Raw genomic sequence first — 23,787 nt, forward strand, 5'->3', positions numbered from 1 at the left:
TCTGTTGATGCATAGGAGTTCTCAGTGTTTTATCACGGCGAGACCAATGAATGGCCGGGTTGAGCACTTTCTAAAGTTCTCACGGCTATGTTTGCTTTTGATTGTTGATCAATCTTATCTCGATCGTCCAGTCACTGGCATTAATACAATACTGGCCTGACTGCTTTGCTACCACATCGTCTTACGAGCGGTTTGCCTCGTTAGCTTCTCTGAGTCTTATCACGAAGAGTCTGGAAGCACACTTTATCCCGATGAGTGAGACGTTCGAGGACGACTTTGAGATCATTGACGATGTCGACGACCCCGAGATCATCGCGCTGACTGAGTTGGGGACGACACTCATCCAGGCTATCCTGGAGAAGGAGCCCATCTCGAACGTGCAAGATTTAATAGATGCAGGAGCTCCACTGTGGTACCAAGACGATGAAGGTACTTCAGCTCTGCATGCTGCTGCCTACGTCGAAAACGAACAGCTCGTGAAGTTACTCATCGAGGAAGGCGCAGTCTGGAACGCAGGTGCGACAGATGCCACTCAAGGAATGCCTCCGTGGACTAAGTAGAGGGTATAGTCGACAACTTGCAGAATACTGCTGGCGATATCGCACTGTCGCTCAACAATCTAGCGTGTTATAACCTAATTCGCGACGCAGGCATCCGATCAGGTACTAAGTATCTCATTCTTCACTCTGGACGAGTGCTTATAGATATTTCCAGAGTTTCTTCTGACCTTACTTATGTCCAAGACATCCTTGAATCCTACCCCGTCATCACTCGTGCTTCGGGACGTGGACAACTCCGCAGTTGCATCCACAGACGCATTTTTGTCGTCCAAGTTGCGCTACACTCAAGATGCACATGGCCAGGATATATGCCTGCTTGACGTCGATGACGGTCAAGAAGTGGGCGTTATGATGGGATGGGAACGGGAGATCAGTGAGTACAGCCCTTCAAGCGATATATGACATCGAACGAGGCGGTTTCCGAATCAGTGCAGAAAACCGTGGAGAAATTATGCATCGATCACGAAAAGAAAAATCAAGGGTTGAAAATCCTTAATGTCGGGTTCGGTCTTGGTATAGTGAGGACCTCGCTGAGCCAAACAGCACATTCTCCTAACGATGACACAGATCGACAATTTTTTCCAAAATCTCAGCACACCCCCTGCATTGCATGTGATTGTAGAGCCTCACCGCGACGTTCTCGCTCATATGAAGGAACAAGGGTGGTACGACAAAAAGGGAGTGAGCATATTGGAGGGCAAGTGGCAAGACTGCATTGCTAGCGAGGCCCTCCAAGGATTTGGGAAATTTGATGTCATCTATACAGACACCTTCTCAGAAAACTATAGCGGTGAGCTATTTTCTACCACTAAGAATCATTAGAAAACGGGATATTAATGTCGATTTCTCCTCAAGAACTCCACAATTTTTTCAAACATTTACGAGCACTTCTAGCGAGTCCTGAATCGAGATTCAGTTTCTTCAATGGCCTGGGCGCAACCAGTGCGTTTATACTCAAATTCCATATTCCTAGGAACTCAACATATCTACAGATGCGCTATTTTATGATGTGTATACTCGGTTGTCGGAACTACACCTTGCCGAAGCCGGAGCAGATGTTGTCTGGAGTGATGTGAATGTGGGCACTCAAAAAGATGAAGAAAGATGGGGTGAAACACGGAAGTACTTCTCTTTGCCAATTTATCGTTTACCCGTAGCGAAGCCCAAGCAAATCTAAAACATGAGATCATTAACCATCGTTTTGATAGTGTACTAGTAAAAGGTAGTCAATGTAAGCTAATGCTGTTACCGCTCATGATCGTAGGAGGCTCGCCGCAATATAGATCGTTTTGCCCTGGCTTGTAAGTTTGATGCGACAACCAAGAATCGCCTTTGCGGAGTCGTGATACACGTTGCTATGCCAGTTCCTGGTCGTGACAAGGCCACTGCGCAGCCCGTTGCAACCGCACCACAACATACAATGCCTTATATTTACATGGACCAAAGCAGCTCTTCAAAATTCACTCTGACCCCAAGAGCTGGATCTGCCTCGTTTCTCTCGCTTTCTCACTCACAAGCAGGCCTTGCAACAGGATTGACAGGCTCAGTCTTGATATCAATCTTCCGTCTTATTGATCGCAAGCTAGTCTTGATTCAAGTTATCGCTGAATCATTTACCGCATTTACCTCAACGTCGCTCTTGCTTCTTCGTCCTGACTTTCGTTGAAATGGCACTGAGTCCCCCCAAGTATGATGACAGCATGCGACCTACATTGCCCCTTTGGTCCAGCCCCAAGACCAGGAAGAATGAGGTGGTAGTGGTGTGTAGTTCGTTCTTTGCTCTCAAACGTAGTTAATGCGTCTCTTCTAGGAACTATCGCATGCTCAGCCTCTTCCCCTACTTCCCCTCGGGTTGCAAAACTATGTAAGTCCTCTCATATGTAGAAATCCCGTTAGGTGCTTATCACCTGCACCTAGGTTTCTCCTCATATGTGGGAGACTCGTGTACGTGGCATCACGCGCATGGCTTCCCAGTATTCCAAACCAGCGCTGGAAAGATCCTGGATGTTCGTAGCTCTGATGTAAGCTCATCTCTTTTATGGCCCAATTTTTTCCTGATCTCCTACTATAGCTTGACATTTATCGCTCCGATTGTGGCTTACTACGACTACATCCATCAATTTGACGATGAACAAGTCGACGAGGATCGTCAAATTCAGATCGTCTGGCAGGCTAGGCTCGTAGCCCTTCTTGTCACAGTTGGTCTTTGGATCGTCATGTTCCTGCCAATTATCATATGGAAATACATGGTGATTTAATCTGGTTTCTCTATCAGTTCGCTGTACTGAAACGAGATCTTGAAAGGGACGTGTGCGAGTAAATAAGATGGTTGATCGCTGGGCCAAGGATGATCTCCGATCTGCTTCGTCCTATGCGGCTATTCCCACCTGGAACGTTACCATGCCTGGCATGTTTAGGGATGGGATTGTAGGTCTTATTTTTCAACTACAGTCAACGTCAACTTCATACTCCTGGGCTCCTTTTAGGTCCTCGCTGTTTCCTTCCCTGCACCACCTAGTAGCTTTGAACTTGAAAATTTACCACCGGTAAGAATGCATGTTAATTGTTCATGATACATGTCTAACGACGTACTAGTATATCGCACCTCCCACCGATGCTGCGCCGTCCTACGAGGCTATCAAACGGCTCTCGAGTCTTCAGGGGGATGGTAAATTTGGCGAGATCCCGCTTTACAATGATGCCAAGGAGATTGCAGCGTAGATGACCGCACCAGATACTGTAGCTAGGACTTGGACAATGGAATGCAGGTCATTCTGGATAAGATGGATCGTGGGAATGATGATATTTGTGCAGTTGTCTGCGAGTTCGAGCGGCGACAGTAGTTTTCACAATGACGATCTATAGCTTATATATCTACGATAGGTGAGCAAACTGGCTGGTTGCTCAGTAGATCATGATCCCCAACCGTTGAGCCAGACATTGTGCATGTGTTTACTATCAGGACTGGCACCGAACCAAGCAGCCAAAGCGAGCTGGAGAAGGAGGAGGCATCTTAAACGCCGTCTCCCAAGCTGTCTCTCCACTTACAACCGACAGCGCCGCTCCTACACCATCAGCATTTAGCAGTCCCAGAAATACGTTATCTTCGACATCAGGATTGGTTGTCGCTGTGGGCGAGGATCCTGCAACACCTCTACCAATTCCAGCTGAACATGCAAGGTCGAATACCCTTCCTTTTGATGAGGAGGCGAAGCTAGTATATGGTGTTGTCCTGTCGCTCAGGAACATGGTCAAAAAGATTTCGGGAAGGTGTGCATTACCTGCTTATCCCATCCAATCCTCACCTGATAGCATATAAAGAGATGAACAGTTTACCAGCTACCGCACATCATCATACAGGCTTCACTTGTATGAAACCGCATCTGGCTACAAGTTCGTCATGTTGAGTGATGCGGCTACTGATGGTCTTCGCTTCATACTTCGTCAAATCTACAATGGCCCTTTCCTCGAATATGTTGTCCGCAACCCTCTCGTCCCCATGGATTCCCGTTCTCAGGGCATCGACAACAATTATCTCCGTGCTAGTGTCGACCGTCTCGTTCGTGGACTGTCAGTTTTCAATTAATTGCTCGAAAACTCTATCAATATCTACATACCATACCAAAATCAAGATGGTAAACAATAAGTAAAAGCACTAATGGATGCACAGGCAACAGAGCATATTGACAATGATTAAGAGGACGGTGCGGGTATTTGTTCAAGTCCGGTGGAAGCTCCATCTTGCCTTTCTAATTGCCTCCTTAACTGGCCCATGAGCGACTTCTTAACCTCTTTTTCCTGTCTGCTCGCCCCCTTGTCGCCGTCGCCTTCCTCGGTTTCTCCTGCTACTGCTTCGTCGAGGGCCAGTTTAGTCTCCCCAAGTCTGAGCATATCTTCTTCAATCGTCCCGCGACTGATAAGTTTCACGACATCTACATCTCGTTTTTGGCCAATGCGATAAGCGCGGTCTTGTGCCTGCCGATCATTGTGAGGATTAAAGTCCTGGTCGAACCTTTGGGAGAATGAGAAAGGGGTTGCATGTACATTGATGATGTAGATCACTTACATGACAACGACACTTGCAGCTGTCAAGTTGATACCCATACCACCCGCCTTCGTTGACAGGAGGAATACAGGTATCGATGCATCTTCGGTGAACTCATCTACAAGCGTTTGCCGCACATCTACGGCAGTGGAGCCAGTCAGAATTAGATATTTAATGTCCTTCAGCTTCAAAATCGCTTGAAGAATATCTAGTATCTGTGTGAACTATACGGGGGGGTTTTAAGGCTAGGATCATTTAAGCAATAGGAACGAACCTGAGAGAATATGAGAATCTTTCGTTCCGCCTTCCTATAGTCCTCGAGCAAGCGCAACAGAACCGATATCTTTCCCGCGTTAAGATAACAGTTTTGATCTTGGAGAAATTTTCGCGTCGACTGCGCAGCGTGAGTATGGGTCATCCGCATCAACAAAATAGATCAGCCCTTACCTTATAGCCCTGGCAGAAGAACTGAAGTTCTGCGTCGGTCATGACTTCCATATCCTCCTTGATATACTCGAAGACTGCGCCTCGTTTCTTGAATTCCGGCTCCTTCAGCAGTTGTTTTGCTATCGAAGTCAATGCCTGATCATCAAATAACTTGCGGAACAACATGGGATGTGAGGCTGCTTTGCGCAAATCCATAAGCACGTTGGAGCTGTTTTCCAGGTACTTGTCCTTGGCACGATGATTGGCTTTCATCTTCTTTTTAACGGCTTTGCCATTCGTGACTGGTGTCGTCATACCTGATGCGTCAGGAGTAGCACCTTCTGCATCCAATATCGTTTTTCGCGACCGTTGCAAAGTGTCGTGGTATATCGAGCGCTGTATGTCGGTCATATCGCACCATTCTATCCGTTCGGTTTTTAGCGGAAGGTCCTTTAGAACCTGTAATAAAAAGGTTACACATCAAGCATGACAATAGCAACATAAATTACCTGATCCTTGCGCCGTCGAAGGACAAACGGCGTCATCATCTTCTTAGCCCTTGAAATACGCTCCTGAGATAGTAATGTGACCTTGGCATCGCCCTTCGTTTTGAAGATCGCTCGCAAGGTCTCCAGCTTTTCCGAGAGCATACCAGGAAGGATGAAGTTCATCAATGACTAGACAGTTGATGTGAAATCGAATTGAGCAGGTCAAAAAATTACACTCACCACTAGCTCTTGAAGGTTGTTCTGCAAAGGAGTGCCCGTTAAAAGAAGTCGCCATTTTGGTTCGAATTTTAGTAATGCCTGATAACGCTGGGACTGGAAGTTCTTCAAGACGTGTCCCTCGTCGAAAACGATAGTCTAGGTCACACATGTTCAAACTCGAATGATAGAAAGCGAATATTTTGACTTACGTCCCACTCCATTTTTCTGAAAAACTTGCGGTCTTTGTCATCACCTTGAGCAAGGTTGTAGGTGGTGATAAGCACCTCCCACCCCGTCCCATTCTTGCTTGATCCTCGCCGTGTGTCTATCAGCATCTGTCGCAAGTTTGCTCGCTCTTCTTTGCCAGCATAGAAAGTTTGCACTGATATCGAGGGTGCAAAGCGAGCAAATTCTCGACACCAGTTTTCCAGCGTTGACGATCTGCGAGAAACCGGTATCAAAGCTAATACGCTATCAAGAAACGATCAAGCATACGGCACAATGACGAGATGCGGGCCAAAGTTTCCACGTTCCTTGAGCAGAGCGAAGAAACTGATAACTTGTATGGTTTTCCCGAGACCTGAGTAATCTCGTAAGCATCCTTGCTGTTCAAACCGAGGGAGCACAAACCCATTTCGTCGGCTAGAATACAACTATGTTTTTTCCGGTAGAGCAGAAACAGCCAATTGATCCCAAGAAGCTGATAGTCTTTAAGTGCTATGCCTTGCGCAATCATTGAAGGTTGAGATGAGATAAAGCCCTTGGATGCAGCATCGTTTGAAATTTTCAATGCACGTAGACTCAACGATCCTTCCTCGATTTGATCCGGGGCTAATGATGTTTCCTTCCCTTTGCCTTTGCTTGATGGATCTTCCGTAGTCCAAGTCGCAATAGCAGCGCGCAAAGTCGAACCTATTTGCTCGCATTCTTCAAGGATGCCATCGACAGTGTCATAGCCTTGAAGGATCTCCTGACAGTCTTCAAACATACGGGGGCTGATTCCAGATGGTCCTGCCTTTTTCTTGCCTTGGTTAAGTTTGGTGTTGAGGTCCGCTATTGAAGAGTAAGGCCGAAGCTCGATGATCTTCTGCGCTTGTTCTGGGGTGCAACCTTTTGTGATCTGAGCAGCTGCACTTGATAGAGATAGCAGTAGAAAGAATATACCAGTTAATTCCTGAATAGCATCTGCATTGGCCTGGTTGAAATACTCAAACGCTGCCCTCTCCCGAGAAATTTCTCCATTGTGCCGGATTCGTGGAAGCTCCTCCTCGCTTTCGCTTGCTTCAGCCTCGTCGTCGGAGAGGATCAACTTCTTTGGTCGCTTGCGGCGTGGGGCCATGATGGCAGGTGTGGATGGGGACGCAGGCGACATAGCCCTGGATATAGGGATGTTGGGAACCGCAGGAGGCCGTGTGGTATCTAATGTAGCTCTGTTAGCATAGATGGATGATTTCTTGGCCTTCTCCCGGAGAGCAGCGCGCCGGGTTTTGGTAGCTTCATCGACCTCTTCCACTCTCCCAGTACTCTCGACAGTAGGTAGTTCTGGCGCTGGCATAGACGGTGCTTTGGTGACGGTGGAAGAACTAGATGGAGTCGATGTGGATTGGGGCTTCCATGACGAATCAGAGAGGAGCAAAGATGCCTTGTTGTCATTCCCATTAGCTTCATTCCAAGCAGCTCTGAGGGTGGGTAGGTCATGACCAGGGTGCGAAAGCTGGAATACGGTGAACACATATGAGTCAGTGTGGTCTGGGCGCTGGCCACGAACGATGCGCTTCGAAGGTCCTTCCAGCGACGACCTGACATCCAGCATCGATTCATCCGACGAATGCGACTGCCTTTCTGCGTTCATATTCTGTTTTCGCCTTTGCCCTGGGTGTTGGATATCTGGAGAGCCAGGGGTTACCATCCCGAGCGGTAGAGCATCGGGGGGTGTTCCGCGATTTACACGCTTCCTCGGTGGACCTTCATCCCCAAAACTGTCAACTTCTGATAACGGTCTCACATCTCCAGTCCATGGACGCGACTGACGCGTGAATGACGCGTGAGCAGGGCCACCACCGTGGACAAACCCACTTGATGAGGACAGGACATCGGGCATAGCTGAGGGGCCGGACTGACTCCACAGATTGGAGTGATTAGGGCCAGTCGTTGCGGAACTACCTTGAGCGTACTGGAGATGATGTGGTCGGTAAGACTGATGATAGCCTGCATCTTGAAGTAGAGGGCTAGAATTGGGGACGAGGACTATGCCTCGTGACGGAGTCGCTGGAGGATGGTATCGCACTGGCGCCGTAGCATCTCGGGACTGAGGAGGAGGGGCAAAGGAAGGATAAGCGACGTTACTGGTGGCTGCTGAACAGTCAGTAGCTTCGGATCCATCTTTGTTGGGCTTCTTCTGGAACCTTAGTCCGCCAACTGCAGTCGTCTTCTGTAGAAACGACGGGCGCTTTGTGAGAAAACGACACGAAAAGCTGAATTACCAACTAACTCTACTGCTTGCGACGTCGTCGACAGACATCGACGACGACGACGACATACTGAGTTATATAATTTTTTGAGAAAGGACGAGAAGAACCCGATGGACTTTAAAAGTTGTTGCCTACAAGTTGGTGGGAGGCAAATCGGATGTACGCCATTTACCCGTAACGTCGGAGAGTCAATGGATGTGGCACAAGAAAACTATATTTCCACTAGATAATAGACATGAAAAGCCAAAGGCTGTACAATAGATAGGTGCATGGTATGTAAGGACACTGAAGTCGTCGCGTGGATGGGGAGTAAAGACTAGCATGGTCACGGAACACATGCTGCGTCGGTAGAAGGTGCATGCATATAGAGCAAACGTGCCCACCGTCGATCCTGTCAACAGAACCGATGCAAGATGTTGTGATACCGTGGGCATGCTGGCCTCTTGACAGATGCGACGGGGAGGCAAATAGCAACACTCGTCTCTGGTAACGGGAAACCAAAGGTCGATGACGGAAAACAGGTTTGAAAGATTTATTATCAGATATGAACTACATATAAGGATGTAAGAGCCTGCACTTGGAGGTGGCGACGCACGTAGAGAGAACACATAGTGATGTGCAGCACAAATGCTCAGAATTGATCAACAGATCACGAGTAGATCAAGATCGCACACAGTTCCATGTTCCGAATATCAAGTGCCAATTCAACTTGGAACTTGAATATATCAAGTTCCTTGCAAAGAATTATCTGCTTCGAACTTGAAGAGAAATGTAAGTTTAATTGAAAGAAACAAAGGATCTACTCACTTCAACCGAGTTATAGTAACGTCGTGTATCAGTGTTGAGTGACCACATACAAATGATCATTTGTGGATGTGATCTAGCGAAACCCAACTGAAATTCAATATACAGATGAGGTTACAACTGGTTACAATCATGAAAAACCTAAATAGTTTATGATCAGATATCACAAAAGGCCCATGAGTGAAGAGACAGTCCCGCTGTAGGCTTCAAAACAGTCCCATCTACAGGTTGCAACAACGGCAGCAAAAACCTGGGAACTTCCGGGTGGAAAATCAGAAAATATGAGAAAACAGGTTCAATCTAGGAACTCGTTCTAGTGTCTGAAAAATTGTAAAAGATTAGCAACATACGTTACATATGAGCTAGTCAAATACGTTTCAAAGAAGAAAAAAGTACAAAATCAAGAAGAGCAAGTGGAGTGTGGATGCCATTATTGAAGGCGGGGGATGGTGAGAGATGGTGGTGGTTCGAGTTCAAGATAGTTGTCGCCCAAATTACCACTTTGGCAGTGTCAAGGCACTTGCCGAACTCCCAGCCCTCAGTGGGACTGCGCACCTGCGCTTAACTGTTCCTCTCCTTATTTCCCTCCTTACTGTAGCCATCATGCTTGGACTTTTCGATTCGATGATGCTGTTAGGGTCTTTGGCCTTGTCACTGGCCATCTTGGTGCCATTAGCTGGCACATTGGTGCGCTTCAGAGCACATTACAACCCGAAGGGTCTGCAACTCGATTCAGAGGGCGGTGTACAGCCCCACACTGGCCCAGTCATCTCATCCTTCTTTTCAATGCTGAGAAGGGTACACAGAATCGAGGTAGACGCTCCCGCATAGTATTCAAATTATCAGCGCTCTGACATCGTGTCACAGGGTTGGCCAGGACTATACAAGGGGTTAAGTATGAGTCTAATATAATATTATCATGTCACATCTGACGCATGTTGCCTAGTGCCCTCGTTGTTGTCAACTCTCGTTATTACCTTCTTCCTGATGATATTTTTGAGCGACAGCAATCTTCGCCATGGAACATACAGCGCTCCTGACGCAGGCGCTGTCGGCATACTCCTCTATAGTATTTTCGCCATGCTCGTTTCTCTTCCTCAGGTAATCATTACAAATCGGTTAGTTCATTCTATTCGGCTCACTTGCCACTGACATTTTGAACTAATCAACAAATGAATGGCTTCTTAGTGCAATTACAACACCACATAAGTTGCCGTACTTCAACCCAATCTATTCACTCCGTATTCTCTTGACGCCCACGGAACGGCGGAAACCCTGGATTCTCTATCTCACTCCAGGTCTCCTTGCCACACAAGTTGCCCACATCGCCTACATCGTTCTTGGTCTGCGATCGATTCGGCAGCTTCTTCTCCCAGAACTCGCGAATCCAGGCATGCCTCGGATAGAAGAAATTTCCCCCGTTAAACTTGTCGTATTCCTCGTCATCGCGCTTCTGAGCACAATCATTCTCACCCCTTTGGAAGTTATTGCCATCAGACTTTCTATTCAACGGAACCACGCAGCCCCTGAATTCAACTCTATTTCACAAGAGGAGGAAGGCGACGCCGATGAAGCAACGGAGTACGCTGGTGTGGAAGAGGATGTCATTGGGTATGTAACATCACCTCGTTTTTGTTCCCTGAGATAACAATTCACAATTGTAGCCTGAGAACCGAGAGGGAGCCATATGTCGGCTTGATTGATTGCGGGAAGAGGATTATCGAAGAGGAAGGTTGGGGCGCGTTGTATCGTGCATGGTGGTTGACGACAATGGGCAGTCTGGGCGGTGTATTCTCATAAAGATGTTCAGTTTTCTGGTCTATACTGGACTTTCTCCCCTTCCTCCTAATGGAGCATGTCTCGATTCGCGAATACGCCTTTCAAACCGGAAACATACTATGCATATTGTATTACCGTTGTACTTGGCCGCCTCCTGTTAATTTCATCTGTCAGCTGCCTGCATCAGTATACTTCATGTATTCGATGGATGTGGTATGGTCCGATCGATCTGTTGCGTACAACACTGTTGACGGCGAGCGAGGAAGAGCTATCGAACACAATGCAACGTACGACTGCACTGGTCGCTGTCAGTTCCTCTCGTGCATAACTCGAGCTTGACACCATTCGCACACAGATCAATACAAGCTGGAATGATAATGCTTCACGTCGAATTATGTAGGCCAGAAACTTCGCCAACACGGCGTACAATGAGCTATTACTATAATTGGCGTAAGTCTGGCTAGGTGCGAGGAACAACGATTGTCCTACTGTCAACCTCCTGTTATGCTGACCCATCTCCCTGCTTGGTTATTCTCCAACCGAGCCATTCGTATGTGATGAAGCCGCGGCGTCGGACGTAGCTACAGACGACGGTTGCCCCCCTGTCGTCGAACTAGTGTTTCCTTGCCCAGAAGTTGCACTCCTCGACATCATAGTATTCAATAAATATGCCAGTCCGCTCACTTGCGGTGACTGTAGTAATGACACATTTATCTCTAGGCTCAAAATTGTCCCATTGGAAGTAGACCCTCGGAGCACAGCCGGCGGTTGCGGCTGATCTGGAGGCGGGAGTGAAGCAGCGGGAATCGGCACTATTCCAAGAGCGTGTAGCGCAGGTAACGAGCTAACGGGAAGCTGCACTGGAATTGCAGTAGAAGCCGATGTTGCAGTGGGAGCGGCCGAAGGAGCCGATGTGGGTGTCGAGTAAAAACTCGAATTTGTAGTGCCTTGAGAGGTATTGGTATATGGTTGAGTAAATGCGTATGGATACGTGCGATAGTACTGGGTTTGCGAGGTTTGAGGATAATAGGTTGAACGAAAAGAACTGACGGTGACATTGGCTGCGATGCGTTTTTCACGCTGTGACGCGTCTAGTTCGTTCCGCGCGTTGCGTAACTCTGTACTGACAGACGATGTTTCTGCCCGTTCGTACTCCACCACAGCTTGAGCCAACACGTATCCTTGATCATCTGGAGAAGGCCGCTAAGGATTACGTAGTAAATAGTCAGGGAGAGAAAGCCCGTTGAACAGAAAGAACAAACCATGCCGGACTTCATTTTGGCGCGTCGAAATCGCGACTCAAGCTTTCTCAATCGACGGTAACATTCCAGGGCAAATTTAGTGTCTATGACAAGTAAAATAAGGAACTCCACCGCCGTGAAGTAAGAGACAGTGTTTTCCTACCTTCAATCTCATCCCTGATCGCATCGTGGGCCTTCTCCTTTCCTTTCGCACGTCTCCTTTCTGTGACGGTCCTCAGGTCTTCTTCAGGTTGTTGGAAGACGTGGTAGGGAAGAAGCCGATGGACAACGTCTACTGCATCAACAAAAGGAGAATCTACGTCAGGATTTAGTACTGCTGCGTGATCGGCAGCAAGGCACGACGCAAAACTGTCCGGAGTATGAGTAGAGGCCATTTTTATGAATCTCCGAGACATACCCCTCCGCAGTTTCCCTGATTATATGCATGTCCTCCGGCGTTCGATTGTTCAAATAGCCCAGCAAACCAGATGTTGCATTGCTGGTAGATCCGTTTACAATGGGAATATGTAGGGATGATAGACCCGTGACGGGGTCCTGCGATGAAGAGGAAGAAAAACTTTGAGGTGATGTATCATTTGATGACCAAGTAGCCGCGTTGGACGACTCCTCGACTGGTTTCAGAGAGGAGCTAGAGCTCGGCGCACTCATCATTTTCTGGACTTTGTCGTGTTTGTGATGCTTTGCCTTGTGACAATCCCCGTGACCGCGCGAACAGTAGAATTTAGGGCAAGCCTCCCCGAAAGGGCGATCCATGCTTTGTGTAATAGAAACAAATATTACGGAGTAGGTACTAGGTACACTAATTAATCGTCGATGAAGTCTCCTCGGTAATCGGGATGGCTGGCCGTGTGATGAGGACAGATTTGAGCTTTTTCAGCCAATCAGTCGCTTGAGCAACTTCCTCAGCATTGCTATTTGCAACACGTTCCAGGTAATCCTTGGCAAGTAATAGATCCCCTCCTGCAACCACCATGTGATGGCGCGCGACAAATATGCTTGACTTGGCATAGTCCTGAACAGGCCGCTCTACAGGACTAAGGTGACTTGGCGGAAGCTTGGCCAGATAAGAAAACCAAACCTTCGATACGACAGATCTCCACAACTCGTCGGTGATATGCCGCGGCCTCCGCTTGGTCATCCAGCTCCTCGTGTAGTTTGGCAAGTTTCATATGTATGGTAGTCTCACGGGGATCAGCACCAAGTAAAGCACGCTTCAGGCATTCAACGGCCTCCTTCAGTCTATGGGTATGGTAGCTCTATCAGTGGCACTTGATCCAAGGAACGAGGACAAAAACAGACCTCCCAATTTCTTCGTAACAAGCACCTTGAGCCTGCCACAGACGGACATCATATGGCCTTGGTAAAATGTCAATTTCTTACAAAGTAAATGGAGCGGTCTCAATAACTGACCTGAGAGCAGTAGCATGTTGGTAGTAATAAAGCGCATATCGGTGCATGCTTAGCAATTCATAAGCCTGGCCAAGACCATACCACGCCCTGTAATCCTTCCGACTCACATCTCAAAGACAACATGTGATTAGCATTCAACCAGTTCAAGTGTCCGTAGATTACATACCAACTGCTCGACGATATGCTTCGATAGCAGCATGTGAGTTTTTCATCTCGACATACTCATGGCCCATCAATGTCCACGCAGACAAATAAGTTCGGTCCAGTTCAGTTGCTCGTCTGAAGTATTTGACCGCTTTCTCATGTTCTGCACGAAGGGAGTAATGATTTCCTGCGTTCCAGAGGTCAGCATACACGAATAATTGCGGCTTCATATCATGACTGACCAACCAAGCAGCACACTTCCGGTCGATCTTTGTCGAGTTCAAGAAATTCATGAGCTAGCCTAGAAAGCCTCAGCCGGTTGTCGGTAACATAAAGTATATTGGAGTAGACATCAATATCGTCGATACGGTGCGGAGCAATCGTCAGAATTTTTTCGAATTGTTTTTCTGCCTGTCCAAAGTCTTTTTTCATCATAATCACACAAAGAATTGGTTCATAGGTAAAGGACCGACCATGTAAATGATACAAGGCACATGCCCGTAGACTCATGACCCATGCACTGTCACGAAAACAGTCATCTCCGAGAAGACGGTCGCACATGGCCAACTCATTTTCTGACGGGCCGTGAAGTTCGTTCATCGTGCGGATTTGAAACATGAGAATGAGGGGATGGGTTGCAGGAAGGGGCAATAGCGGAACAAGTGCTGTCAACTAACGGTCATCAAAAAAAGGCAAGCTTTGACGTGCTCTCAACCGACCTCGTCACCATCACCCACACAACTGCACAAGAGGGTCCATACCGACCAGTTCCAGTGGTAGCCACTGATGGACCGTATGATACTTTCAATGGCTTCCTCTCGACGGTTGAGTCGTGCTAAGAAAATAGCTCTCCTAGAAAAATGAAAACAAAGATTCTATGGAGATGGCACGAGAAGCTTGCGTCCGTGAACTTACAGGAAAAGAAGCCAAGGATCTGTGGCGTTCTTGACCATGTCCAGAAGAGTCGTGAGCAGACGATTTATAGGAACTGGGGGTTGTCCTCGAGTATCTACCAATAATAGGTTTCGAAAAGCATGGAGGACGCCATGAATATAGACTCACTATTTTGTCTGTACCAGTTTCGCTGCGCTTTTCGTTCTGCAGCCTTCAATGAACATATCAGCTGTTGTTAAAGGTCAGGGCTTGGTGACAAACCAAGAAACAACTATACACATAAATAAATTGTGCTTTGGCACTCTTGCAATTTTTCAGGGTGAATTCGACTCTTGTAAATTCTTTTGCTGTCATAAAAGCTCGAGCGGCAAATAAGGCAGCTTCATCCTGTAATTCCAACTCGGTTTCTTGGGCACGGACGTCAGGGAAGTGTGACGGAAGGTGGGGTTGGTTTCCAGGAGTAACAGGCATGCATAGTGCAGCACTGGAAGTAGGCGATTGATCTCCAAAGGATAATGATGGTCTAGGAGACCGAGAACACGCAGGAGTAGATGTTGAAAAAGTGGCAAATGCCTCAGAAATCAAAGCGTCGCGTTTGATTGAAGGGATGGCGTAATATAATTCAGAGGACCTAAGAAATAGAAAGATCTCAAGTCAGCCGCATTCAATGCATCAGCAGCCACAAAAAAATACCATTTAGATGCAACTGACAGCCCTCTTTCTGTACAATCTTGGATTGACTGCCGCAATTCGGTAACAAGTCTGGCATCCATCAGAGGTGCTGGAGGTGTCATGTTACCGCTGGCCGATGTCAACTCGGTTAGAGAGCCTGAAGAAATGTCTGAGCCGAATCGACCGTCAGGGATAAGATCGCGAACTTAGTTCCTTATGGAACAGACTCGGATATGCGGAAAGAGTAACGTTCGAGAAAATCTAAAAGAACGCCAAGAACAAACTCAATATGCAAGCTGGAGATAATTTGGGCACAGCAGAGGAATACGAAGGTGAGAATTTTGAAAGATCAGATACTGATGAGATACGGCCTTCCAGCTGCTCCTACTTGTGGCATAGTCAGAGTGAGCTGTTCAGTCCAAGTACACATACGCTCCCACGCTTTTACCGGGTAAGTAATCTGTAGTAATTTACGTGCCGAGCCAACGCCTCCGATCTTCAACGTCAACGACGTCAACCTCAACAAACTGAAGCCTAATAATTGTTTTAGGCTCGACAATCTACGAGATCCTTCTAACTTGAAATATCCTGCTCCTCAGCCTGACGGAAATCTATTCGAACTTTCCCTCTGTTCGAAATTAACCTTCAGCGTGCAACTTGTAACCACCGCTAGCAGAATCAGAGGTGTACCATGTCTAGCTGCGCAACAGTCTTCTTGTCATTGCTCTTGTTATTCTGTGTCAGGTCATTTTTCGTCATATTTTCATACAGGCGCATCAAGCCTGCCTCGGCAAACCCCAGGCCTCCACAGACCTGCAGCATTGCTATTTTTCTTGGTTCAGGTAAAGCCGAGCATCTATTTACTGGTCCTCCAGGCCAGCTTGACCCTGTCGGTTGTAGGGGGGCATACCAGTGAAGCATTGAAGTTGGCTTCTGCGCTTGATTTCGGTCGTTACTCTCCACGGACTTACATAGTCAGTGAAGGCGATGCGCTTAGCGTACAAAAAGCTTTTGCTTTGGAGCATATTAAGGCCGCGGACCATGCTTTCTCCGACGTACGGAATTTCTCGAAACTTTTCAAAGCCTCCGGATCTGACTTTTTAAAATAGGACCAACCGCAGTATGAGCTTCTGACCATACCCCGTGCGCGTCGCGTGCATCAGTCACTGCTTAGTACACCACCAGATGCCATCAGATCATTACTAGCTTGTATGTATCTCGTCTTAGTGCGCCCATTGTTGAAGAAAGGGGCGTTCCAGCAACCATTTGTGGATCTTTTGATCCTCAATGGTCCGGGAACATGTGTCATTTTATGCACGGCGGTTCTTCTGAATAGGGCAAGTTCTAGATTTCTTTTAAGACATCCTCGCATAAGCTGATTCGTGATTTTGCATAATCGATCTAAATCAGCTTATCGGACTACCTAGCCCACGGGTAATGTACGTTGAGTCTTTCGCCCGTGTCAAGTCTCTGTCGCTTTCTGGAAAGCTGCTCTATTATTTTACCGATTGGTGAGATTGTCGTGTTGTCTGCAGCAAAAATAACTCATCTGCCTTCTAGCTTCATAGTCCAGTGGCCAGATCTGACGCAGCCCGGCAGTCGAAAAATTTATCGTGGATGCCTTGTATAATTTTTACACGGAATACAATAATTGTTATTTAATCAATGAGACTCGTTGTATTTGACCGTCGAGCCACTTGCAGTCGTCGTTGACTGGTCCTGACTACTTGGCTCCAAAGCTGACTCCCCATTTATTACATCTCCTCCATTACTACTTTCCCAAACACTGTGTGTCACGACATCGCCGAAGAACGTTATTGCTCCCCTACTTGCTTGGCAGTGTTCGTACGTCATTATTGCTCACTAGGGATTCAGTCCATTAGTTCACGAAACCACATCATGACTGGCTTCCAATCGTTTCGGTCAGAAGTCTTGAATGCCGGAGTGATGAAACTAGATTCACATATTGTCCACAAGATGGACAATTGAGAACTACGCCTAGCTGAGCCACGTTCAAGGCATGAGGACAAGCACAGGTTTACATAAAAGCTTCTTCTACTTTCTTGTCCAACGATCTTCCCCATTACTTCCGCCTCTTCTGGATGGGCTAGCACTCCTGCCACGACCGCCCTCCCTTCTGCTCGGTTCCCACCCACCACCTCCACCTTCCATTTTAGCAGGGTGAAGTCTCCTCTCTAGTCTTTGTCCTGCGCGGAGAGACGAAACCAGTTCCTTTGAGGCAAGGCGGAGATGCATGAAATTACAAAAACCTCCACGGTTACATTCACCGTTCTCATTTTGGCGACAACACGCTTCCCGGAAGTCCGTTACAGGAGAGAGTTCCGCATATAGCGGGCGTCCTAATAGGCGAAAGTTAGGTGAATATCCCGGCTATGAAGAATTTCATGACCGACCTGCATACCACCGATCGTTTAAATTGTCTACAGCAGCTTGCGCCTCGGTCTCCCACTCGTACCGAGCGTAAACGTTTCCAATTAGATGGTCCCCGACATTATCACAAACCTGATAGAGTTTAATCCATGAAAGTGTTAGATTAAGGATAGTTACTTACATGTAATTCCAACAAATGTCCAAATTTTGCTAATTCGCAATACAAATCTTCATATACGGCATCGAACCCTTCTTGTAGCTCAGCCTCAGTGAGCTTACAAACCGGATCATGGGCGGGATTATGGTACACGTTTGGAAGTAGGATTGTTTGCGAAAATGGTGGCCTTATGTGCTTTCTCGAGCATCTGTCGCCATGTCTGCAAGCACCAATCTAAGCATTGACTGTGATCAGCACGACTGTAAGCGACTGTGAATCACAACGTACTTTGTAGTAGAAAGAGCAATTTACACGATCTTGCTCTGTTCCGAAGATATTTGCCTGGACAGTGTTTAAAGATGTAACTGGTGGTCATAAATTATTAATGCTCACCAAGTGAGATGCCATGTTTGATGATACGGTTCTGCTTGGTTCGTTGCAAGGAACGACGAGCGCAATGTGAACTCAAACAGTGACAAAAGAAGCTCGCGGAGTCCAAAAAGTTCTTGATGAGTCAGCAGTCACTATTCAGAACGAATTGACTTTTAAGCAACCAACTTGAAGTCCGAGCACTAGTAAAAACATATAGCACAGACACATTGATTCCAGCGGCTCATATTTGCACTCATACACATGTAGCCATCTGTTTCAGCTCACGTCGTGGGCGCGTGACGGTGACGTTAACTGCCGCATCAGTATTTGTTTGTCTTGGGAATTCAGACGTTTCTCAGCGATTTTGCGGCTCAAGACGGTGTAGCCTTGTTTCCGCTTTGGCTGTCTGTGTTACTAGACACGTCCAACGACTCTGGGACTCAATACTCTGCACCAGACTCGATAGCCAGTTGACCTCAGATGACATAACGTTTCATCCTTTCTGATTGGAACCTATGCTCTCCAAGTCCAAGGGACCCATTGATCTTCTAGATAAGGTAGTCTTCTTGCTTCCCTGACATATGCCTGACTGATGGAAAATCCATGTTGAACGGAGCAAGTGTCTCTCGCCTAATAGAGATACACAAATTTTCAAACCCCTGTCATTGAGAAAGGCGATTGCCGTCGTCGTTTTCTCGCACGACCTCACAGCCGCTGTTGAGAACATTCTACCTCCAGGGTTTGGAAACTTCCTTGCGGCCCGCGACGGTGTTGCAGTGACGTTTTGACCAGTCAAGACTCTAGTTGTTGCTTTAAACAGTGTCAACGAACAAAATTACAAGGCGTCCCTGCTAACAGATTACAGCTATACTAAATCGCTCACCAGGAAGCTCTGAGACATCCTGTGTTCAGTTTGAGAAATATTGATTTATTAGTAGGAGGAAATTCTAGGGGACGGATGTGTATGGAACATGAATGCATTGGAGCGTGACGGACTTGATACAAACATCTAATATAGTTACAGAGATCGTATTGTTCGTCAGTATATTGTACAATGCCCTAGTAGCATTCGTCACAGTACGTAAGGGGCGTTTCACAATTCTACAAGCAAGAAAAGCTAAAGAGATCAAATAATCGTGACTACAAATTAGTCAGCCATGTCGTGAATGGTCCCATAACATAAAGGAGTCTTCACAGATAGGTGATGGATCCGACACGGATGACATAATGTCCCAGGAGCGAATTCCCTGCAGAGTCTGTGGAGAGACTGTCGGAGCAGGCATGGTGCGCCCCGATGCTGTATCAAAAGTAGATGATGGTGGAATGAATTTACGAGAGAACGGAGGTTGTTGAGGACATATTTGGTCGACATCGGTAGGTGGTGTAGTGATATTGCCTAGTGTCATCCTGTTGAATAATGATAAGCTGATGTAGAGAGTAACCGCGGGTATACTCACGTAGCAAGAGCATCAAGCTCCACAATTCGCTGGTTAAGGGTACAATTATTAGATCCAAGATGGTGATAAGCCGACCGGCTCAGTATGTGCGCGGCTTTTCGCAAGCGAAGAGAAAGCTCGAGCACTACATTGTAGCTCGATCCTTCAGTCAGACAGCTACAATGATCGTGTGGAGAACTGTCGTAGCAGTGATTAGACCTGCAGGTATCGTCAAGATTATCGGCAGTAACGTTATGTTCCAGGTTATTTTCATATCCAATGAAACCCGGATACGACATGAACATAGAGGCAAATTCGAATTCTCCGGCCAGCGGTTGCTCTCCCACAACAAGAGCTCGACTTTGCGTGTACTCATCGGTTGGTGTCATTATAGAAGGAGAGGGTGTGCTCAAGGGAGTTGATATGTTACTGAAGTAAGGAGAGAATGATGATGTGTTTGTCAAGTCGGCAGGTGGTTGGGGAAAAGTCAAGGCAGAACGTGCGCGTAAAGGGGATACAAGTTGAGGGGGCGGACATGACTCATCCCTAGGGCCTAATGCCGAACAAGCTGTGCGAGATGGAGAGGTGCTTTCTGGCTCGGTTTGTTGTTCGGTCTGTTGTTGCTCGGTCTGTCGTTGCTCGGCAGCCGAACGAGACTGAGAACGGGCATGCCACTTCTCAAATTCTACTTCTGGGGTGGAACCCGCTTGGACCCAGCGAGGGTGGGGCTTGTTCTTCAGCTGTTATGAATATTTGAGCTTGATAACTCTTTCCTCTCGTATGAGCATACAAACCTCACGTATCACTCCCTCGAGCTCGGCAACTCGTTGACGAAGATGCGAGCCCTCGTCTTGAATGTCGGTTCGTTGGGAAGGATCATCCACTTCGTAGACACAAAGGCCGGTCTATACGGCGCTTGCTATCAGACAATGATATCACATGCTTCATGTAATGACCTCACCAGACCTAGCTGTGTGCAGCGGCCACAAGGACGCTTCCGGTCGCACTGTCGCACAAATGTAACTTCGGAACTGCTCCTGAGAGGACGTACTAAGTTTGGTACGTACCATTCTCTTGGATGTGTGGCAATTAAGACATGACTGAGTTGTACGATTGCGTCGACGCTTGCGATGGTCTCCGTCAGAAGTAGGGTTAGCCTCTGCAATGGTCCGCTTTTTGCGAGTAGCCTGAAGTTCTGTGGTCATGATAAAATCTAGGGAGGGGGGGAACGATGCCGAGCCTAGCTTCATGAAGATGATGGGATGGGATATTTGTAGTTGCTTTTCAGTGCCTTGTTTCGGCGTCCCGAAAAACTTAACTGTCGACGCAAATCGTAATGGAAACCCGTCACAATGATACGGGCGAGACGCTAAATCTGATAAGGTCAGGAAGAATAGACGAGGTGGCGTTGCGCCAATCTTCCCATCGAGATAGAAAGATCAGAACACAAATGGCCACAAAAGGACGTGAGAGCCGCATTAAGAATGACTACATGTCGTGCACGCGGTTGTATAGATATCCGAGCGTGACGTTAACCACTGGTTACTGTCGGAAGCAGACTGGAGCGAGAAAAGGCCTAAATCCGCTCCGAAGACCTGACTTTCGGAACTGGGTGTAATGACTTGGCGGCAGACCCAATACGGACTCTATTACGTAACTTCTCCGGCAATGATTGATTGCAAGCTTGTTCACTTATTACCTTCGTCAGCTTGGTGAGCGCTTTAGCGACAGTTCTGTACACACGCTAGCACAGCCTACTGCGGCGCCCCATCAATCCCGTCTGCTCCCCTCGCAGGTTAGGCCCCAGGTTTTATGCGTACTACTTAATATATTTTTGCTGTAACCTGGTGGTGGGCTCTCTTTGAGGTCCCCAGGTTAGACCGTTTGGTCACTTTGGTGCGCACTCGCAGCTCGTTATCTGATACTTGTTATTGTTCTGTTGAATGGTCTCGACTGTCGAACAATCATACCAAGAGTCTTAATCTTTCTATTCACGACTTGCGTTTCAGTAGCGCAGACAGTGTTTATGTAGATTATGGAAATCTGGTAAGCTAGCGTGCTTACAGTACCCTGTGGTTATTGACCGGCACATCAAGCTTTTAGTATCATGATCACTGCCTTTTGGCGTAACGGTTATGTGGACTACAGTCTTGGCTGAGTCACAGGATCTTTCAAATTGCGTTGCAATATTATGGTGAGTCCGATTTTCCAAGTTGGTAGACGGCGTCTTGGCGTTTTACTTCTTATGATAATCCCTATGAAGTTGCACTGTCTGACGTGAGAATTATTCTGTAGTTTCAGACAAAGGATCTCGAATCCACTTACCGCATTCTATCAGAGTTGTGTGGGCTTGCTCCCTTTACCGTGATGGTCGGACACGTCAACTGGCAAGTTTCAGATTACTGCTTTGATTCAGCGTTTCATTTTTATCTTATAGGGTACAAACTTGAATGCGCCTTGAAGTGGAGGTCATTTTACTGCACTCACGTACCACAAATTCCAGGCGACATAAATTGGCATAAGATATATCGATCGATCAGGCTAGGACTCAGGTTGTGATAACACTGGATCGCATTCATCCAACATCAGCACCTTGTATTTGACCCTGTACTGAGTATAGTCTCTTACAGATGATCAATGATCAGTCGATCCCGTGGGCTCGTCGGCGTCGCGGCATTACTTTGATTGACACGTGTGCCCGGAAATTTCTTGGGTGAGCAAATAAATCCTTGGAAGTGCATGATTACGGCAATTTTTAGGTTCCATTCACTGTTACTTGAGACAAGTCCTGCAGAATATTAATTACAATCATTTTACTTGCAGTCTTGCATCACCGCCCTGTTGTTCGGAGTTGGAGTCGTACGCCCGAAATTTTCTTCGGTGAGTAAATGAGCGCTCGAGATGCGTGTTTTCAAGTTCAAACAGTAATAATTCCTTGCCAGTTGATGTCTTATTGTGACTCGACTATGTTTGTTGGCACACTGCGGCACGAAACATTGTCTTCGAGCATGGCGATAAGCGCGCGGCTGTGCAGACGGTGGTCGATAAGGTCAAGAACACGGTCCTCCCAGTCACAGGCATTTTCTTATTGTGGAGTGCTTCCCCTACTCAAAGTGTTTTTTCCGGCTCAGGATACTGCAGTACGATATTGTCGATGCCACCTATCTGAAGAGATTTTTGGTATACACTTTAGAACTTCTTCAATCGTCTTATCTACGTTTAATTAAACCCAGGTGAACTTTGGACTCGTAATTGCTGTGCATAAGATGTCGTATAGTTCTGCAACCTGATACTCTAACCACGTTTATAGTGTCCACTCCATCCAACCGACTAGTTAAATGATAACTGGAATTTTGCACATTTGAAATAATCAGAATTCTCCCTTGCACTGCAGAGGGAGAGCCACTTTTTCACCGCGATAAATACAGCTTTCTCTTTGCAAATTTATAATTTTTCTGCCGCTAACAGGTAATTTATGTCCCGCACTGTATGCGACTTGATATGTTATTCATGCATTTCTTCTCCTCCCTCTGTTTATTTTGTTTGTTTCTGGGTAAAGTGACTACACTACCATCTATAGTTGTATTGTCGTGGCAGGGGTATCATAACGAGCAAAAAAATCATCTCATCTTCGACGAACTGCGCATCTCAAACGTACGACCGGCCAGAACGTCGGACTGGTAGTGTGCGTCCCACACCAGGGCATTTTCAATTGAGAGATGCCCTTAGACTATATTGTATTGTCCTTCATAGAGTATGCTCTCAATAGGACATTTAATTGGAATAAAAAGACTCTCATTCCTGTCTTGTCAATAACTCCTTTCAGACATGGGTCTCTGCCTTGGCACACTTTTCTAATGGTTGTACTTACATATGAATCTTGCGCCATCGTATCAAGATTATTATCGAAGTGGTGACCGGGGCCTCGAGTGCATCAGGTGCATGCGATCGTTATTTTTGACTCGTCAAACTAATCCTATCTAGGAGTGACGATTAGAGCGGCGTGCTTACCGATAGCGCTATCGACGCCATAACTTTACCGTCAGCAAAGCGACAGCTCGTCGCCCGAACGCTGCAGTAATGGACACTCGGCTCCACTTAGCCCCTGAAGTCCTAGTAGCTAGAAGTTTAGTCTGAGCTCACAGTTTGTTAAAACTTAGGTGAACGGAGGAAGATGGCCGTTTTCAAGAAGTCTTCGAAAAAGATTCAGCTTCTTGCTGCAGATTTCTAGATATACTGATGCTAGAACATAAGCGG

The 23,787-nt window shown here is 47.0% G+C and overlaps 10 protein-coding genes across 10 annotated transcripts; 5 read left to right on the forward strand and 5 right to left on the reverse strand.

The window, feature by feature from the left end:
* Positions 1–93: 93 nt before the first annotated feature.
* Positions 94–1,859, forward strand: EDB93DRAFT_1227672 (uncharacterized protein). The gene is made up of 7 exons (XM_041451243.1): positions 94–516; positions 570–662; positions 715–933; positions 990–1,078; positions 1,128–1,350; positions 1,416–1,502; positions 1,553–1,859. Exons 1-7 carry the CDS (start codon positions 252–254, stop codon positions 1,735–1,737), a joined length of 1,161 nt encoding a protein of 386 aa, XP_041306880.1. The 5' UTR covers positions 94–251; the 3' UTR covers positions 1,738–1,859.
* EDB93DRAFT_1150298 (uncharacterized protein) lies at positions 1,847–3,494 on the forward strand. The gene is made up of 7 exons (XM_041449666.1): positions 1,847–2,320; positions 2,371–2,424; positions 2,478–2,581; positions 2,632–2,809; positions 2,865–2,987; positions 3,047–3,106; positions 3,156–3,494. Exons 1-7 carry the CDS (start codon positions 2,228–2,230, stop codon positions 3,279–3,281), a joined length of 738 nt encoding a protein of 245 aa, XP_041306881.1. The 5' UTR covers positions 1,847–2,227; the 3' UTR covers positions 3,282–3,494.
* EDB93DRAFT_1241036 (snare-like protein) lies at positions 3,412–4,146 on the forward strand (the record flags this gene model as incomplete). Its single annotated transcript, XM_041451827.1, has 3 exons — positions 3,412–3,443; positions 3,498–3,830; positions 3,882–4,146. 3 exons carry the CDS (start codon positions 3,412–3,414, stop codon positions 4,144–4,146), a joined length of 630 nt encoding a protein of 209 aa, XP_041306882.1.
* EDB93DRAFT_494782 (SNF2 family N-terminal domain-containing protein) lies at positions 3,882–8,358 on the reverse strand. The gene is made up of 11 exons (XM_041456557.1): positions 8,230–8,358; positions 6,903–8,169; positions 6,369–6,848; positions 6,234–6,318; positions 5,948–6,179; positions 5,760–5,894; positions 5,541–5,708; positions 5,053–5,490; positions 4,880–4,999; positions 4,627–4,829; positions 3,882–4,572 (listed from the first exon to the last, which is right to left on the reverse strand). Exons 1-11 carry the CDS (start codon positions 8,275–8,277, stop codon positions 4,254–4,256), a joined length of 3,495 nt encoding a protein of 1,164 aa, XP_041306883.1. The 5' UTR covers positions 8,278–8,358; the 3' UTR covers positions 3,882–4,253.
* Positions 8,359–9,522: 1,164 nt separating this feature from the next.
* On the forward strand, positions 9,523–11,133 carry EDB93DRAFT_1150304 (mitochondrial carrier). Its single transcript, XM_041449667.1, has 5 exons — positions 9,523–9,826; positions 9,881–9,908; positions 9,960–10,131; positions 10,202–10,624; positions 10,678–11,133. The coding sequence occupies exons 1-5, from the start codon at positions 9,617–9,619 to the stop codon at positions 10,811–10,813; spliced, it is 969 nt and encodes a 322-aa protein (XP_041306884.1). The 5' UTR covers positions 9,523–9,616; the 3' UTR covers positions 10,814–11,133.
* Positions 11,134–12,728, reverse strand: EDB93DRAFT_1150307 (uncharacterized protein). The gene is made up of 4 exons (XM_041449668.1): positions 12,452–12,728; positions 12,197–12,402; positions 12,055–12,137; positions 11,134–11,995 (listed from the first exon to the last, which is right to left on the reverse strand). The coding sequence occupies exons 1-4, from the start codon at positions 12,703–12,705 to the stop codon at positions 11,321–11,323; spliced, it is 1,218 nt and encodes a 405-aa protein (XP_041306885.1). The 5' UTR covers positions 12,706–12,728; the 3' UTR covers positions 11,134–11,320.
* A 125-nt stretch (positions 12,729–12,853) lies between these two features.
* On the reverse strand, positions 12,854–15,296 carry EDB93DRAFT_1251192 (uncharacterized protein; the record flags this gene model as incomplete). The annotated part of the gene is made up of 11 exons (XM_041453122.1): positions 12,854–13,080; positions 13,133–13,293; positions 13,354–13,410; positions 13,465–13,573; positions 13,631–13,795; positions 13,851–14,280; positions 14,328–14,460; positions 14,524–14,617; positions 14,671–14,713; positions 14,764–15,133; positions 15,196–15,296. 11 exons carry the CDS (start codon positions 15,294–15,296, stop codon positions 12,854–12,856), a joined length of 1,890 nt encoding a protein of 629 aa, XP_041306886.1.
* A 569-nt stretch (positions 15,297–15,865) lies between these two features.
* On the forward strand, positions 15,866–16,804 carry EDB93DRAFT_1086956 (glycosyltransferase family 1 protein; the record flags this gene model as incomplete). Its single annotated transcript, XM_041446008.1, has 5 exons — positions 15,866–16,016; positions 16,075–16,229; positions 16,284–16,496; positions 16,585–16,685; positions 16,735–16,804. The coding sequence occupies 5 exons, from the start codon at positions 15,866–15,868 to the stop codon at positions 16,802–16,804; spliced, it is 690 nt and encodes a 229-aa protein (XP_041306887.1).
* A 425-nt stretch (positions 16,805–17,229) lies between these two features.
* Positions 17,230–18,130, reverse strand: EDB93DRAFT_1251193 (uncharacterized protein; the record flags this gene model as incomplete). The annotated part of the gene is made up of 5 exons (XM_041453123.1): positions 17,230–17,534; positions 17,589–17,697; positions 17,747–17,956; positions 18,011–18,064; positions 18,116–18,130. The coding sequence occupies 5 exons, from the start codon at positions 18,128–18,130 to the stop codon at positions 17,230–17,232; spliced, it is 693 nt and encodes a 230-aa protein (XP_041306888.1).
* A 1,115-nt stretch (positions 18,131–19,245) lies between these two features.
* On the reverse strand, positions 19,246–20,735 carry EDB93DRAFT_1086897 (uncharacterized protein; the record flags this gene model as incomplete). The annotated part of the gene is made up of 5 exons (XM_041446003.1): positions 19,246–19,501; positions 19,552–20,270; positions 20,325–20,435; positions 20,487–20,524; positions 20,594–20,735. 5 exons carry the CDS (start codon positions 20,733–20,735, stop codon positions 19,246–19,248), a joined length of 1,266 nt encoding a protein of 421 aa, XP_041306889.1.
* Between the last annotated feature and the right edge of the window lie 3,052 nt (positions 20,736–23,787).

Source organism: Suillus bovinus, assembly GCF_016758785.1.
Source record: "Suillus bovinus strain UH-Sbo-P2 chromosome Unknown EDB93scaffold_34, whole genome shotgun sequence".
Taxonomy (NCBI): Eukaryota; Fungi; Basidiomycota; class Agaricomycetes; order Boletales; family Suillaceae; genus Suillus; species Suillus bovinus.